The sequence below is a fragment of the Parasteatoda tepidariorum genome, chromosome 4, assembly GCF_982258835.1.
Source record: "Parasteatoda tepidariorum strain Cologne lab strain chromosome 4, Ptep-v5.0, whole genome shotgun sequence".
Lineage (NCBI taxonomy): Eukaryota > Metazoa > Arthropoda > Arachnida > Araneae > Theridiidae > Parasteatoda > Parasteatoda tepidariorum.
In genome coordinates this window covers 9,577,380-9,594,693 of record NC_141758.1, presented here as the reverse complement: position 1 = coordinate 9,594,693, position 17,314 = coordinate 9,577,380, and the positions used below count along the sequence as shown (strand labels likewise).

The 17,314-nt window shown below is 31.6% G+C and overlaps 1 protein-coding gene across 1 annotated transcript; it reads right to left on the bottom strand.

The window, feature by feature from the left end:
• Positions 1–3,963: 3,963 nt before the first annotated feature.
• LOC147810643 (putative inorganic phosphate cotransporter) lies at positions 3,964–17,040 on the bottom strand. The gene is made up of 9 exons (XM_087160350.1): positions 16,791–17,040; positions 15,477–15,710; positions 14,040–14,223; positions 13,834–13,961; positions 12,347–12,496; positions 10,635–10,767; positions 8,709–8,864; positions 8,442–8,527; positions 3,964–4,406 (listed from the first exon to the last, which is right to left on the bottom strand). The coding sequence occupies exons 1-9, from the start codon at positions 16,947–16,949 to the stop codon at positions 4,191–4,193; spliced, it is 1,446 nt and encodes a 481-aa protein (XP_087016476.1). The 5' UTR covers positions 16,950–17,040; the 3' UTR covers positions 3,964–4,190.
• Positions 17,041–17,314: the final 274 nt, after the last annotated feature.

The window sequence follows — 17,314 nt, the reverse complement described above, 5'->3', positions numbered from 1 at the left end:
CCTTATCTAACTTTATCCGAGAAAGAAAGGAGCAGGTCGTCGTCGTTAAAGAATCAGATCCAAAGTCCCCTCGCTCCGCCCATTTTGCGTCATAGCGATAGCTACTCCCCTTTGCACACGAAATCATCATTCTCAGCCAATGAGAAATAAGTTACCATTTGTTAGTTCCTTCCTTTTAAAGCGCGAAATAATTTTCAAAGGAAAATTAGGAAACCCTTAAGATTTTCAGATTTAATATTTTAACCATTTTGTTGCATTCAATTTCTTTTTTTAAACTTTTCGCATGGTGAAACAATTATTTAATAATAATTACCACCTCGTTGGAACGCGAACTTTCTGTCCCGTGAGCCATCACGGGTCGCTTAAAGCAGTGGTTCTTAACCTTTTTAAGCCGTGACCCAAATTTGAGAAATATGTTCATGTCGCGACCCAAAAAAAAGTCAAAATTTTTTCATTGCTTTATTTTAGATCGTGTTTTTAAAAAAATTTCAATCCTTTGATGATGATTTTTTTAACTTACAAATTTATTATTTATTTTTTTAATAATAAAGATAAACAAAAGTACTTTTCGATCCAAGGAAAATTTAATTAATAATCTAGTGTTTTTAATAATTTTTATTGACCAAATTAAAATATGATTATAACTTTTTGAAAATAATTGACATTTTAACTTAATCCTGAAAAAAAAAGAAATATCAATACATATGTGAAATCTTTTAAATTTGAATTTTAAATGCAAGTCATACAGTTTTAATAAGAACCTTGTGCTTGAATACATTTTGAAAGATCTTCAAACCTCGGTTGAATACTTGTCAAGGAGCACCTTATATCTATTTCAGGATTTAACTTGTTCCGGTAATTGTTTTTGATTACACACAGAGTCGAAAAACCAGCCTCACACATATATGTTGTTGAAAAGGGCAATAATACTTTTAGGGCTTCTTTAACAATTACTATTGGCTTTTCGGTTTTTAATTTTAACCAGAAAGCACATAAAGATTCAGTGTTTTTGTAGAAATTGTATCGAAGTGCTTGGTCACTTTGTATTTCTATTAATTGTTCTTGAAATTGATTAATATTAACAAATTCCTCATGCAAATCACTTACACCAAAATTAAATGGCATTCGAACCCAATTATATTTGAAAACATTGTCTGCAGGGAAATATCGATCAAAGCCTTATTATTTGGCGTATTACTAACTTTTTTGGTTCGACTCAGCGCGACCCAAAAAATATGCTTCGCGACCCAATTTTGGGTCGCGACCCATAGGTTAAGAACCGCTGGCTTAAAGCATTATGTAACTCTTTTTGCGCAAGCAAGAATCACCAAGGTTGTTGTATTTGAAATTTTAAAAAAAACATGTTGTTGTCTGCCTGCCAGCAATATCCTTCATTCTGTATTTTTTTTACGTTTTATAAGAAAGCAACAATGTCCCAAAATTTTGTTTTCCGTAATGCTAATATATCGCTGCCTAGTTATGGACATGTACCTTGGAATTTCTGTGTACCTTGGAAAATTGTTGCCTTTTGGAGTTATGCTCAAAGTTAGTGAAAAATGCAGTATTTGGGGGTATTTCTGATCTGAAAGTCTAAGTTAAACAACAAGTTCCGATTCTTTTCGTTATTACTATTTATTAAAATTCACTATTAGAACAGGTACTGTAATCCAGCATTTTCTTGGGTTATTCAAGCTGTTAGTAGCCATTCAAACAATGCAAAATTTTCCTTTTATTTAAAATTTAGCTTCTTTTAAAACAGCATTGTTGCTCTGAAAAACTAACTGTTCCACGTTACAGGTAAATGTATCTGCTAACACACAAAAAAGTAAAATAAATTTTGGACCTTCCCCCATTTTCAAGAAAAAGAATTAACAAAGTTGCGTTAATGTTATGTTTGTAAAAGATTTTATAGAGTGGTAGACAATTATGGGCTGAGAAGATTTATTAACACGTTCACGCCGGGTGTTGCGCCTGAAAGCGGGACGGAAAAGAGAAAAATACTGGTAGAAGAACTATTTCAATATTAGATAATATTCGGGAGGAGTTAATCTGTTCTCAACAACAACAATTCACTGTAAGGAAATTTATCACGGCGAAGAAGCAATTCAATTAAAAAATTGCATCCGTTAAAAACAATTGGTAGTTATGGATTTTAATTATTCCCGGAAAAAAACTAAAGAATGAAATTTATTTGTTACCAGTTTTTACTCCGGTGCGCCACCTGTGGTACGCGCCGCCCGTTGAAACAATCTAGCGCGGGCCACCGGTGACCCGCTGCGGCGTGAACGTCTTAAATCTAGGTTTCTTTCTAGAAAAACAAAGTTCTTAACCTGCAAAACTCTTGTCCGGCCGGTTTTGACACACGCCTCTGAAGCTTGGATAATGTTAAAACAGGATGAAAACTGTATCGCAATATTTGAGGGAAAGATTTTGCAGGGTATACACGGTGGTTTAAATGAAAACATTAACTGGAGAAGGAGATTTAACATTGATGTGTACAAAATTTATAAACAACTTGATATTATTAAATACATAAAAATAAATAGAATGAATTGGATCGCCCACGTTATTCGAATGCGTGACGACAACACAATAAAAAAGATACTGCTTTTTGGACCCACTGGAAAAAGAAAGCGGGGAAGGCCGCGATTGAGATGGGCTGACTCAGTGCAGTTTGGTTTTCTCGCAATTAATGAAAAAAAATTGGAGATCTAAAATATATCGGAAGTCGTCATGGAAAAATCTTCAGAGGAAGGCTTTAACTCACATTGGGCTGCCTGGCCAACAATGATGATGATGATGAGACAATTATGTACCGAAGCTTCCAAAAGTATTGGTAATTTTTCCAGCATTTTAAAATTTTCATTGCGATAGAGCCTCTTTCTTTATTTATTTACGAAAAGATTGGGTGCCTGGGCGACGCAGCGGCCCCTAACCCTACATCGTGATAAATAATTTATAATCATTGCATGAAAACATTTTGTGTTGAGCAACATTATGGTAGCTTTATTCGATAAAGCTTCAATAAAGTGGGGTTGCATATGAATTTTTATATCATTTATATGTAGTGGCGTGGAAAATAACTATAAATGAATGAAAAGTAAAGCATTAAAACATTAACTTAGATACCACTAGAATAAATTTTTGCAGAAAACGTAGAAAGTTGGTAGCCCTGGAATCCCTAACGATAGATCTTCCCTCTCAAAATAAACTAAAATCGAGAGATTTACCCGAACTCTATTTGCATTTAAAAGGTTTAATTATAGAAGAAAAATCGTTATGTCATTAAAACAAATTGAAAAAGTTTGGTTTTCTTAGGTTGGTTTCTTAGGTTTTCTTGGTTTTACATGCAGATATATGTATCTGTATGAAAAACTGTTAGAAATGAGCAACAAAACTTAAGACTGTACACTCTGTTATTTATCGCTTATTACTTGCTCATTTCTTCGTATGATTTAGCTGTAGGTTTTCAATTAGCATCAAATTTAAAGATATTAAAAATACTGTATGCGATGGAACAGGGGTATTTTTTCACCCAATAATTCGTCACTTTTTTTTCCAGTGATCATCATCCAGGATTAAAATCTTTTCGCCTTGTCCTCAAATCTAATACACTTTACACAGACATCGATGTTGCTGACGTTAGTTGTTTTACCACACGTTCTAAAATAAAATGTCAATCTGAATTAATGAAATTGAAATCACTTATATTTCCGAATATGGAAATAAAAACTTCGTAAATATTTAGTCCTGTATTCTGCAAATTTTACTGTAGAATTCGCTACCAGTTTATTAAAACTGTGTCAAAAAGCGGAGCAGTAGACATCCCTGCATAGGTTCCACAACCCCTTTTAATCTCAACGTCCACATTGCAAGTCAAAATTTTTTAACACCCCTTCATGAAAGTTCATTACAAATGTTTATTAAAATTTTACGATTTAATACTTTATAACTGCTTTATTAAATTAAAGTTAGAATGATTTTTTCCATCACTACATACAAATACTTTAAACACAGATACACAACTTATTATATTGAGAAGTTTTTCAGGATAGGCAATAGTAATTCAGTTTAGCTTTATTGTCATTTGGCTACCACTTAAAATGTTCTGTTTCTTCTGGGTGGACAGCTATGCTACTAAAGCTGTGATTTAGAAGTAGACAATTCAACCAAGGTTCATTGCTTCGTCATCAGCACCTAAATGTTTCCAGAGATGATGCTCTGTGATTTAGAACACAAGTAGGATTCGTGACGCACGTAGTGTTGTCCTTTATCTTCTTTTCCTTTATTTTTTCAGAATTCCACTGTTGCAGTTCAGCAGATCCAAAAACAATGAATGTGACAGAACAAATGAAATAAATAGCCACAGTTGTGTAGAATACTTTACTCCAGTTTTCTATTGTGGTCTGAAGAGGAAATTAATGTTAATAAATTACTTGTTTTTGCAAAAAAGTGGTTAAAACATGTTTTTAGCCGAAAAGAAAAGAATTTTTAAGAAGAAAAAAAACTGACTTTTATTGGTTAAAGGGAACATGTGTTGGCGATTGTTGTTCCGAGTTGTCGCCAATACGATCTATGATCCCTACAGCCAATAAGAGCGGTTTTTATATTTTGCGATGCAGAGCAAAAATATCGACATTTAACCTATTCGTTACGCCCACTTTATTTAGTCGACATCTACTCGATGACCTGTTTGCTGTACTAAACCGGCGTCCACGTCATGTATTTGTACCGGACGAAATCGACGTCCACTCGCTAAACTGCCTGTACGAGTGCCGTACTAAGCAGGCATTCACGTGATGACTTTTGAGTATTTGCCCCGTACTAAGTCACCATCCTCGCGATGATCTATGTGTACGTGCGCCGTATTTAGCCAGCGTCCACGTGATGACTTGTGCGCATGCATGGCAACGTTACTTTTAAAAAGTAACGAGTAAAAGTACAAGTATTTTTAAAAAAAGTAATGAGTAAAAAGTAAAAAGTTCTTATTTTAAAAAGTAACGAGTAAAAAGTACAAGTAAAAGTACAAGTACTAAACAAAAAAGCAACGATTTAAAAGTACATTTCTAGGAAATCGAAAATTCAAAATGACCTGAAATTTTATTGAATAATATTCTTATGTTCTTTAATGTTTTTGAAAAATTGTTGTTATTTATTTAATTATTTTTAATTTTGAAAGTTATGGACAATAATTTATTTTTAAATTCGGAAGAATATTATCATATAATTTTATTATATAATCGTATAATATAATTTTAAAATCAAATATAATTTTAGTATCAAACTTTTTATGGATTTGCACGAAAAAGAAATTTTATCTAAAATTTGAAAACTGCTTCAAAGAAAAGAAATAAACTGGTTAAATTTTTACGAGCAAGCAAGTCCCTCTAACTTTAAAATATCGTTGGCGCGACCTATAGTACACAATTATAATTCATAAACCTCAATATAGTTGATTAATGAGAAATGTATATCAAAATTTACGGAAACTACTGTTCATTATTCTTTTCCTAGTCTTATTAACTATTCCCTAGTTTATATTAAATTAAAGAGAGTCTTTTTTCAATTTAAATAAAAATTTATCTTTGCTAATTCAAAATAAATATTTGTTAATTTATTTAAATTTTAAAAAGAAAGATAAAAGTGGTAGAAATCATATTATTACGGAACAAAATCTAATTCGAATGTTACAAAGTTCCTTCAATAGTGAACATTTAAAATACCCAGCAACCAAACCAGAAATCAAAATTATCTGTTAACATATAAAAAGGAGCTTACATTTATGTTAATTTTTGAACCATAAAATTTTTTTTTTAAATTTTGTTTTTATTTTCGGAAACTTTATTTAATAAATAAATTAATTTGTTCGATAAATTTAATAAGCATTATAACTTATGTTAGAAAATAAATTTAAAAAAAAATGCATTCATATACAGGAAACCCCTATAAATCCAATAAACTACAAATTGCATTTTGTTTTCAAATATAATTTCATAACTGCAATTTTTGGATTTGTAATAACGATGTGCAATACTAAATCCACTCATAATCAAAAATTATGAACAAAAGTTTGATTTTAAAATTTTATGATATGAATAACTAATGCGTTTACGTAATAGTATATATGTTACGTTAAATATAATTCCAAAAAAAATATTTTGTTGCAAAATAAAAAAAATTATAATATTTTCGATTTTTTTTAATGCATAATATATTTCCATTAAATAAAGCATTGTTTTTATAATTTAATACTTTAATGTTAAAAAATGTAAAACTTGCGCCAAAATTTTTTGTAATAGTAATATGAAATTAGTTATTTAAATTATTTATAAAAGCATCCAATGCGCACACATTGTTAACAAAATTTTTAATTAACATATTTTAATGAATGAAAAATTTTTCAAATAAATATAAAATGCTATTTTATAAATAGAAAACAATTAGATATTAAAATTTATATGAAGTATAACATTTTTATGAATAATTAGATATTAAAATTTTTTGGAAAGTTTACCGAGTTTTAGAAAAAAGTAACGATTTCATTCGAGATTTCCGTTACAAATACTTGTACTTTTTCCCTAAAAAAGTAACGAAAGTACAAGTAAAAGTACTATATTTAAAAAGTAACGAAGTACAAGTAAAAGTACGTACTTTTTACTTGTACCGGCGGTACAAGTAACGAAAGTAAAAGTACTGCCATATATGCTTGTGCGTACGAGAACCATACAAAGCCGGCGTTCATGCGATGATCTGTGCGTACGAGAACCATACAAAGCAGTCCTACACGCAATGACTCGTGAGTACGAGTGCCGTACTAAGACGGCATCCACGCGATGACTTGTGTGTACGAGTGGCGTACTAAGCTGGTATCCATGCTATGACCTTTGTGTGAATGCTCTGTTTTTAGCTGGAGCCAGCGTGATATTGTTTTCTAACCAGTCGAATTTACTCCAAACTTCCACTGGATAATATTCCAGTGACCTATATTGAAACTATGCCACTTTTAGTGTAGCTTAAATGAGCTTAGTGTGCTTTGTAAGTGTATTGTTTTGTAAGTTTATTGCTACAAAAATACTTAAAAAAGCATTTCCAAACTTAACTTATGGAGTGTTACTAATAATTTAGAGAGAAAATAACTAATTGCGAGAAAACATGGCGAATATTAAACAGAAATTAACGGAAATCAGACGAGTTTCCTTTATATTTTATTTTATTTTTCAAATTTAGTTCATATTTAGTTTATAGCATTGTAGAAAAAAGTAAAAATAAATCTAGTGCATTTTTTATAATCATGAATAATAAATTTATGTGATTGTTTTTAATTAATTTTTAATGCATAGTATAAAATTGACTGATATTGACTATTTTTCGCATGAAAAAAGAAATATTAAAGAACATTAGCAGAGCTTATCTTTTTTCTATTTTATTTTTTATGTACGTTAAAATTAAAAGGCATTTTTAATAACTATATTTCGTATTTTAACGTAACAGGTAGGTAGGTACTTTATTTATATTTCACTAGAGCTACACAATGGGTTATTGGCGACGGCTTGGAAAACATCACAGAGATTGCTATCACATGCCATCACAATTTTGATGGCCTTCTTGCTTTGGTAGTCCGACGACCAGCGCGCGAAGTCGAGCACTTTACGGTAGAACAGTTTAACGTGGACCAATACCACGCACCCTCAGTTCTTACGGCAGACTGATCAAAGTCTCCCACTAGCTTACTGACAGCAGCCAGCGTTGCTTGACTTTGATGCTCAAAAGGGAATTCATGTCTTTACGATCAATCCACTGCAGGACTTAAACGTAACAGTTAAGGAAATAAATTTTAAAAAATATATTTGTTCCAAATATTTAAATAGTGTAATTTGTTTCGCATTTTGTTTAATTGTGCAAATTGTTTTTTGTTTTCATAATTATTGACCGAAACAATTTTAATAAAATCAATTTTTTTTATTCTTCTTTTAATCTACAATAGCTAACTTTCTATTATTTACATCCCTGTCATACCCATAATTATTAACTTTTTTATTTAACCTGGGTTGAAGAGCAGACCCAATTCTGAGTTTACGACTATCAATGATCAACTTTATAGCCTTATAATTTTCAACCCAAAACAAAAGACGAGGGAACTCTTGGATCAAGATTGGGACAGACTAGCTTTCACGGAGGACTTTTTGATGGAACTAACCCTCTTTTGCGTTAAATGAAGAGGAGAACAACGAAACCTTAACCCATGATCCTGCTACCACTGAGGATATTTCACGTTAGCCAGTGCCAGTCGAGAGCAGAATTCGTATCAGCCAGTCCCTGTTGGTATTCGAACCTGGGTCACTTCTTTGGGAGGCAAACTCTCCATCCCTGAACTACAGCCGCTCTACCCCGTATTTTATTATTTTTCTTAGCATTGATAATATAAGAGAAATCCAACTTACTCCACTATGTAGGAAATACGCTACCGCCATTGGCGCTATAACACCAGACAAGCTAGCGATTGTGTTTGCTATGCCATAAATAGTTCCTAAAGCGATTAAACAATATATTTGATAAAGTTTTTAAAAGTAATACTAACTTGAAACAAGACATGAAGTTTATAATCTAAAATAGTAGGAAAAACAAACTAACATATAAGTTTAAATTTTTCCATTATAACATCCCATGCAAATTTCCTTTTTAAAATGCTTCATTTATCTTGAACTTACCAGAAAAGTTAGGCGTCATATCCACAGTGGTAATGTTATATCCTGAAAATACACAACCATCAATTCCTAATCCAATGGACAGTAAGGCAACTATGAGTTCGGGACGACAACCAGATTGTGTTATAGCCAATAAACAAATAGCTGGCGCCGTCATACCTAAGAAAAATTAATTATAATAACCTAATTTGAACATTCTGAACTACAAAATGTTTTCTTTACAAATAGTTCCTAAATCAATCAATTCCTATTAATCAATAATGTTTAGTATATAAAAAAATTAACTATAATTAATACAGTAAAGTTAGTGCCAAAATAGTATTTTTTATACATTAAATCTCTTACTACAACTATTTGTTTCTATTGACTTGTGTATAGTCTCATTTAATTCAGTGATAAAAAAGGCAAAGGAAGCAAAGCCTCACTTGTTTTAATTATAATGACAGGTTCGTAAACAAATAAAAAATTGTTTGGTTGCTTATTTGATTATTTTTGTATATTGCTTTTAGTACGTGAAACGTTTATAACTTTTAAACTATTAGTTTGATCATTACGGGATTCTCTTATTCAATTCATCGTGAAAAAATACATCAGAAACGTTAAATCAAAAATTGTGCGTGGAGTCTCTCAGCCCGGAAGAAGTGAAACTTCGTAATGTGGAAATGAAAATAGGAAGGGGTAGAAATTGATTTTTAGTGATATCATATTGTTTCTTTAAGACAAACTTTATTAACATTGCTTACAATTCGCAATTGATCGCATCTAAAAGATGCGATCATTATCATTTTCGAGTGGAGAAATATCCAAATCTATAACATTTACAATGGGATTATGATAACTAAAGTAAGATACGAAATATTTGAGTTCTATTTTTTGAATATTTCTTGCAAAAACTGCATCAATGGTAGTTCCCCCTTTGGTTGCTGGATCATTCCCACCATTTATCATTTCCAATCCAAATTTGTCTTTAAGGAAGGTTAATAATGTTTCAGCTTCAGGTAGCGAGAAATTCACATTAAAATTTCCTGCAAGAATCACAGGCCGCTCGTTGCCATGGTAGCGTTAAACATTTAACGCAACCTTGTTGGAAGTCGCATTAGAAGTTTCACTTCATTTATCTCCCCTCAAATCATCCCCATTTCCGTCAAAAGAAGGGTAAGCGTACGGATTATATATGTACCTAAAAAAGCCTAATTCTACATAAGGGCTATGCACCCTTACTAATCACATTCAACCGTTTTGAGATTCCATATACAATTATAAAAATGGATGTAACTATGAAGAGCTTACAAGACAAAATCTGCAGATAGTATAATCATCATATAACACCATGAAATAATTTAGTTACTAAATGATAAGGGTCGGAACAGCCTGGTTGGCAGAGACCTACATTCCTGTTTGTGAGAACTGGCGTTCGAATCCAGCCTGCTGAATACTCCCTGTATAGTAAATAGTGACTGGTGCACGTTAAATCTGTCGGGTTACAAATTTCTACATCTTCTCATTACAAACCAATACCTCTGGGGGTACTGAATTGGAAATTAATCGTTCTCTAGTTCAGGTCAAATTATAATCTGTGGACGAATGAATGAATGTATAAATAGGTTTGCCCTATTAACGGGTGTGGCAGAAGACGCATTCTTGCCCATAGATGGCGCCACAGAAAAAAAGAATAATCGCACCCCCTCTGCCTTAATGACAGACAACAATAGCAACAACAACTAAACAATAAAATATATAAATTATAACATTCAGAGTGGAGTTAAGGCATCGGAGAGGTTCCCCCGATTGCAAAGGGTTAATTTAGAGCGATTTTTTTGAAGTTTTGTAGCCTTACATGTAGAGGAGATAATGAGTGTAAAAGTGTTACGAACTGTGTTCTGTACTATTAATAAAAAATTAAAATAAAATAAAATACTGAATTCTCACCTATAGTATTGAACAATTTTCGAATGAATGTGATGGAAAACTTGTTGGCCTTCCTTAGTTTATCAGCAGCCCATGATGCAATCCATGAAACAAACAATTGTAGAATAAAAGGAATTGCAGACAGGAACCCATTCTAAAGAATTGAATACAAATGCTCATAAATATACACCCTAAATAACTTACGATCTAGTGATCGGAGTTTCACGTGTTGGAACTCAGTGATAATGATTCAAGAACCTAACCTCAAATATGCGAATTAATTTGTGTTAACTTTTAAGTTGAAGAATCAGACTCAAAAAACAAACCTTCTCTGATTAAATTTACATTTTTCTCGATGGATTTGTATACTTGACCTTTGAACTGTTAGAGGAAGGGTAGTCGTTTTCTGGAAAATAGGGTACCCATAATTTAGGCATGAGGGTGGTCAAAACTTTGGATCTCTAGATGTTTATTACAACTTCTGCGTATTTCAAATAGAATTTTTGGCTTTCTTAATGTTGATTACACTTTCTACGTGTTTCAACATCTAAACTTTATATCTCCTAATGTTGATTACACTTTCGGCATATTTCAACACCACCGAAACTTTAGATCTCTAGATGTTGATTATAGTTTCTCCTTATTTCAACATTCATAAGGAGTTATTATAGCCAATTGATATATTTTGACGTCGAACATAAAACTCGATTACCCAAATATAATTTCATGAAGAAATATTTTTTGTATTATTTAATTTACTAAGGGTGATAAAAGTTTTTAAATGAAGATAAGTAAATTCTTACACCAGTTAAACCTACACAATTTTAAATGATTAAATCCAAATTTGAAAAGAATCGGTTAAATAGTTTCTCAAAAATAGAGATCAATGAATTCAACTATGTGATTAACAATAAAGGACAGCACTCCTGCTTAAACTATAAAGTATAAGGAAGCTAGAAAGTATAAGGATTATGCTTTCCAGATTGTGGCTACTTCCCACCTATTTGAGGATTATGAATCCAAATACGTTTGTAAGAAGGTATGTACTTTATTAACGTCACACTAGAGTTTCACAATGGGCTATAGATATTTAAATTTGTCTTATGTATAGTAATTTTGTATTATATGTGATCAAGTTGTTGTTTTTCTGTCAACCTATAATGAAAGTAACTTATTTTCTGCGTAATTTACCTCGACTTAACTTTCCACATTAGAACATTGGAAAATAAAAAAAAGCAGAATTATTTTATTAAAAGTAACCTTAAATAAAATTTGTTAAACAAATAAGAAAAACTATTTAAAACTATGAAAATTTTTTAATGGAAATAAAAATTAATTTTAATCAAAATAATTATTAAAGGAGATAAAAATGATGATCATTCCGTAAAGCAAGTTTAAATGCATGCCTGCAAACTACTACATTTTCAGCAAAATATTTTATAGAGTAGTAGACATTTAATAACCAAATCTTCCAAAATGTTTGGTAATTTTCCTAACAAATTAAAGGCTCGTACTCTAAGTGGCGTTGTATATGAACCTTTAAATCATTTATACGTAGTGGTCCGGAAAATAAGTTAGTTTAAGAAAAATATAATGAATTAAAGCATAAACTTAGATATCACTTGAAAATTGTTTTTTACAAAAAGCTTAAGAAGTTGGCAGCCCTGTAAATGTAAAGAAAACTTATTTCGTATTTTGAAGAGAAGGATCTTTTACATGTTAAAATCACTTACCGCTGCCAAATCATAATGAAGAATTGTGGTTAGATAAGTTGGTAACTCTGTCATCAACATGAGGTAGCCGAAACTGTGTCCTATCATAGCAAAGGTAAAAGCCCATACAGGTGCGGACATTATTATTTCTTTCCAAGGGATTGGGATTTTCTAAAATATTAAAATTAAATAATTACAAAGCTTCCAGCTTAGTACGGTTATTGGGAAAGAGTCCATAAATTCATAAATAAATAAAAAATATCAGAGAAAGAATAATTTCGACGGAGAACTTTTTTTTTTGCTAGAAAAAGCTGAAATGAGCCTTTAAAAAAATGAACACAGTTCAAAATGCGTGTTAAAAATGTGAATATAGGATTTACGGGTTGTCTTCATGCGAACCATGGGAGGTTTTCGTGGTTTTCCTCTTAATGTAACGCAAATGCGGGTAAGTTTCATCAAAAAATCCTCTACGAAGGAAATTTTCTCCCAATAGTTCCAGGAGTTCCCTTGTCTCTTGGATTGGGTTCAAAATTACAAGGCTGCGGAATTGGACATCGGTAGTCGTAAACCTAAAATTGGGTCTGCTGTTCAAAATATATATATATAAATTCTCGTATGAAGATTGCTCTTTTATTATAGAGTAAATCTAAATGAATTCGTAAGTTGATGTTTCTCATTTATCTAAACATCATTTTAAAATTAGTTTCTGTTGAAAAGATATAAAAAGTCAGGAGTTCTTGAAAGGTTGAAAAGAATCTTATTCATAATAGTGTTATTAAATTGCCGTTGTACAAATTTAAATATTTTTTCATAAATCACTTAATCGTTTACGATTCTGAGTACGAAGAGATTCTTGAAAAGATACGTATGAACCCTCCTGATCCCGTAGGCTGAAGTTTTACCCCATATTGATTATGTTTAGTGTCTGAAAAAGCGTGTACGAAAGTTTACTCTTTGTGAAATTTGGATTAAAACAATTATTTGGATTTAGATTGAAATAGTTGTTAAATTTGGGTTTAATATTGAAAAGAGGCATTTTCTGAGCTGTGTCCATTTTCTAAAAATCGCATTTGAAGCTGTATTCAGAATAAAAATGGCTCACCGATGGTTTACTTCAAAGGATAAGTGTCTAAAAAGGAAATTTTGTAAATATATGTTTGAATTATTGATTTCAAACAGTGAGTAAAACTTGGTTTTGAAACTTTCAAAACCAAATTTTTTGCCGCGAGCAAAAAAAAAAAAAAAAAAAAAACTAACAACTCTCTGAATAATTTTTGATCTTATGGTCGGATCTTCACTTACTACGTCTCATTCTTAATGGTTCGAGGGAGTAACCTCAAACATTTTTTGAGGTCACTTAAGACTTTGTGATGTTCTAGAACTCTAATTGTAGCCCTTTCTCGTGATTTTAATTTTGAGTGACTATAAACGTCACAATATCTTTTGCTTTCTAACATAAGCACTTTTGAAAATTTATGTTTAAAGATACATATTATAAACACTAAAACCTTTTCTGATGGTTCATCTTGGTTTTGTTCAATATAAAGTAACTCTTCTTTGGAGATACTTGGATGCATACCTGGTGTTTCATACATAAAGAGAAACCAACACATGCACCATGCAACACCAATCCCCCCTGAAATACAAGATAAGTTTGTAATTATTTTAATAAGGTAACTTCTATCAGAGTTTATCAGTATTTTTATATGCTTACCAAACAAATAAAAAACAGATGACCATCCGCCAAACGTATCTAAGCTGCATAGCAACCCTGAAAGTGTCATCGCTATAACTTCACCAGCCATGACTCCTGAGAAAATAATTGTTGAAACTCGACTACGTTCCATTTTTGGCGACCACTTGCTTATGGCGATTTGAATTGAAGGTGCTGTTACACCCTGTAAAGAACAAGGAAACTTAGTTCAGGTCTCGGATAGTTAAGTAAATATTTGGAAACTTGTTTGTTTACTTTAAGTCTCTCTTATTATTGCTTGTTTATAAAAAATTGAGGAGAAATTCCTTCGTTTTTTTATTATTTTATGACGCCCGTTGTGAGTACTCATCGATTTAAAGTAAGTTTCAAGCCGAAAATGGGGATAGATCCCCTGTAATTTGTAAAACATGGTACTATACACAAATTTTAACTAAAATTTTATTTCCACAATTTTATTTTTCAAAGGCTTAGGCCCGGAGACACTGAGATAAGCTACAAAAATATTTTAAAACAAAAAACAGTTGCAGAAAATTTCTAGTTGAATTTGCATGAAGGTTTCTAGTTTTAGCTTTATTTTAATTTTAAATGGTGATATAGCGTCATATTAGGCCTAAAAATATTTATATATATTTGTTTTACGTGATTCTCAAATCGAGCTGCAATTAATAATATCCGTTGGCAACATCTATTAAAGAGGGCATCGGAGTCCAAATGGTTAATTTTACTCTGATTTTAGGGTTTCAGCTTAAAAGTTTTGACCTCCTAGAATCGAATTACATTTCCTTTTCATCCTTGATGCAGATGGGATGCCGACGTCTTTCTTATATATTTTTTCTGACTCTCTAATAACAAGTAAAATATATTTTGATATTTTTGTAATAATAATAAAATCAAATAGTTATTAAAATATCTGATATATATTATCGCAATTATATTTGTATTAATATCCCATTTATTTGAATTCAAATTTAATTTAATCACTTAGTTTTTACTAAAAAGATGTAATTTTTCTAAAAAAAAGTTGTTATAAGGATTTGAATTATTGTTTTGAATTCTTAGAATTTTATGCATTTGCAATGTACCTAAGTTAGAAGCGAGCTTGGTTTACGAAGCAAACCATATAAGATTGCGTAGCAATTTTCGGGGGTTGGCGAGCGTTAGCGAGCACGGGGAGCAGCCCACTAGTTTAAATAAATTTCAAAGAGGAATAACTGTTTCTCTTAGCACTAATCTCTTAGCACAAATTTGAAGAATTACTATTTGGAAGTGTACTTGGACGATTATACCTCTAACTCAAGAAATAGGCTAAGGTGTTTCATGCAGTATTTCATAAACTATGGATTATAAAAATCATTCAAATTCTTTAGATGTAGAAATTAAATTTTGCGCAAAATGCAGATGGGTAAGGATTGAAAATTTAATGATGAGTATGTTTACGTCAGCAAAACCTTGAAGCACTCGAACACAAATAAAAGCAGTTGTACCCCAACTGACAGCTAACGGAGTTAACAAGGAAAATATTGATGTTGCCAGCACACCACCGCCAAACACCCATTTAGCGCCAAACTTTTCAGCCAGAATGCCACCTGGTAACTGAGTAACAACGTATCCATGATAATATGCACCTAGAATGACACCTTGAGTTCTAGAATTCCAGTTGTATTTGTCTCCCTGGAAAGAAAATGTATTCTTGTTTTTAATAATGCAACAAAATATCTACTGCCAAGACAATATAAATTGTGATCAAGTTATTAATTAGCAAGTAATGAATGTACTTTCGTCTGCTGTGGACTGATTGTAAAGACACAGTTCTTGTAGAACAAAGAACTCAAGCATTACTGACTTAGGTCAATTAGCGGGGTGGGTGACTACTTTGATCAGCCTGACTAGGTACCGAAAGTGAGCGGCATAAGTCCTCGTTAAACTGTTTTACCTTAAAGTATATTTTGCACACAGGTCTTCGGGGTACCATAGCGAGGAAGCCATTCCCTCTGCAAAGCTTCAAAAGTATGTTTTCGGATCATCCTCAGGGAGGCTTGCCAAACCGCCTGCGATAGCCTATTGTGCAGCATTGTGCATTGACTATATTGACGACTAGACGAATTTTATTTACGTCTTGTGCGACGTAAAAAAGTATCTGCGTTAGTTAGTAAGAAGTTCATTAGCAGTCGTAATCCCAAAATTGGGTCGACTGTTCAACGACGGTTTCCAAATTGAATAAAATGGACAAAACATAGAGAGAAATAAAGTGTTTGGCCACCAACACGTTGAGATGGAGAGTCGTGAAAATGCACTATGCTCCATACGAAACTATGAGGTATAAGAAGAAGACGAAAAGAAAGAAGAAGAAAAAATAAATGTATTCCTTTTATATATATATATATATATATATATATATATATATATATATATATATATATATATATATATATATATATATATATATATATATATATATATATATATATATATATATATATATATATATATATATATATATATATAATAGTTCAAAATGAACATAAAACAAAGAAAAGTTATAGACATATGAAAAAAGGTAGGGAAATAATAAGTAAAAAAATAATAAACAACAGTTTAAAAAAAAGAAGAAAGAATGAAATTTTATTTAAAAAAAACCGGAAAAAAAAGATATAATCTTTTCATCAGCCCACACGATTATATCCGCAAAACAGAGTGCTTTCTGATATTGTATCAATATAGCCAAAGCATATTTATGTATTGTTTTCTTACTGTGTAGGCGAGGACTTCATCCGTGGAACGAATTTCAATAAGATTTGGGCATTCTGAAACTTCACTGATGGAGCTATTAAAAGGACTCATGACCGTATGGTTCGTCATGGCCACTATTGCGACGCTAAGGTTGATTCTCATGGTGTAGACTGTCAGCATGCCAAAACATCCAAGAAGAATAATCACATGTCTCCTGGGGATGTAAAGGTTCTTCAAATCTAGAAATTTATTATTTATATTATCAGCACATTTACTAGAGAATTTTTAAAATTTAATCATTCAAGTTTTATATTAAAGTAAGGCTGCCGAATTTATCAATGCTTAATGAAAATCTTTAACCATGAAATATTGTGTCGTGAATTTCGTGATGTTTATTATAATTTAATTCCCAACAGCAAACAAATATATTAGTTTTTAAAAAAATTCATCAGTAACAGCTTCATACTAAATCAATAATCCATATGAGATATAACGGTGATAATACATCACCTCCTACATCACAAAGCCTCCAAAAGCTTTTTTAC

Excerpts from the sequence above, each read along its gene's own strand:
- LOC147810643 (XM_087160350.1), bottom strand. The coding sequence starts at position 16,949 with ATGCTGACAGTCTACACCATGAGAATCAACCTTAGCGTCGCAATAGTG. Across the intron at positions 14,224-15,476 it reads TGCTTCAAGGTTTTGCTGAC|GGTGTAACAGCACCTTCAAT; the intron begins GTAAACATACTC and ends TGTTCTTTACAG. Across the intron at positions 8,528-8,708 it reads TATGACGCCTAACTTTTCTG|GAACTATTTATGGCATAGCA; the intron begins GTAAGTTCAAGA and ends TAATCGCTTTAG.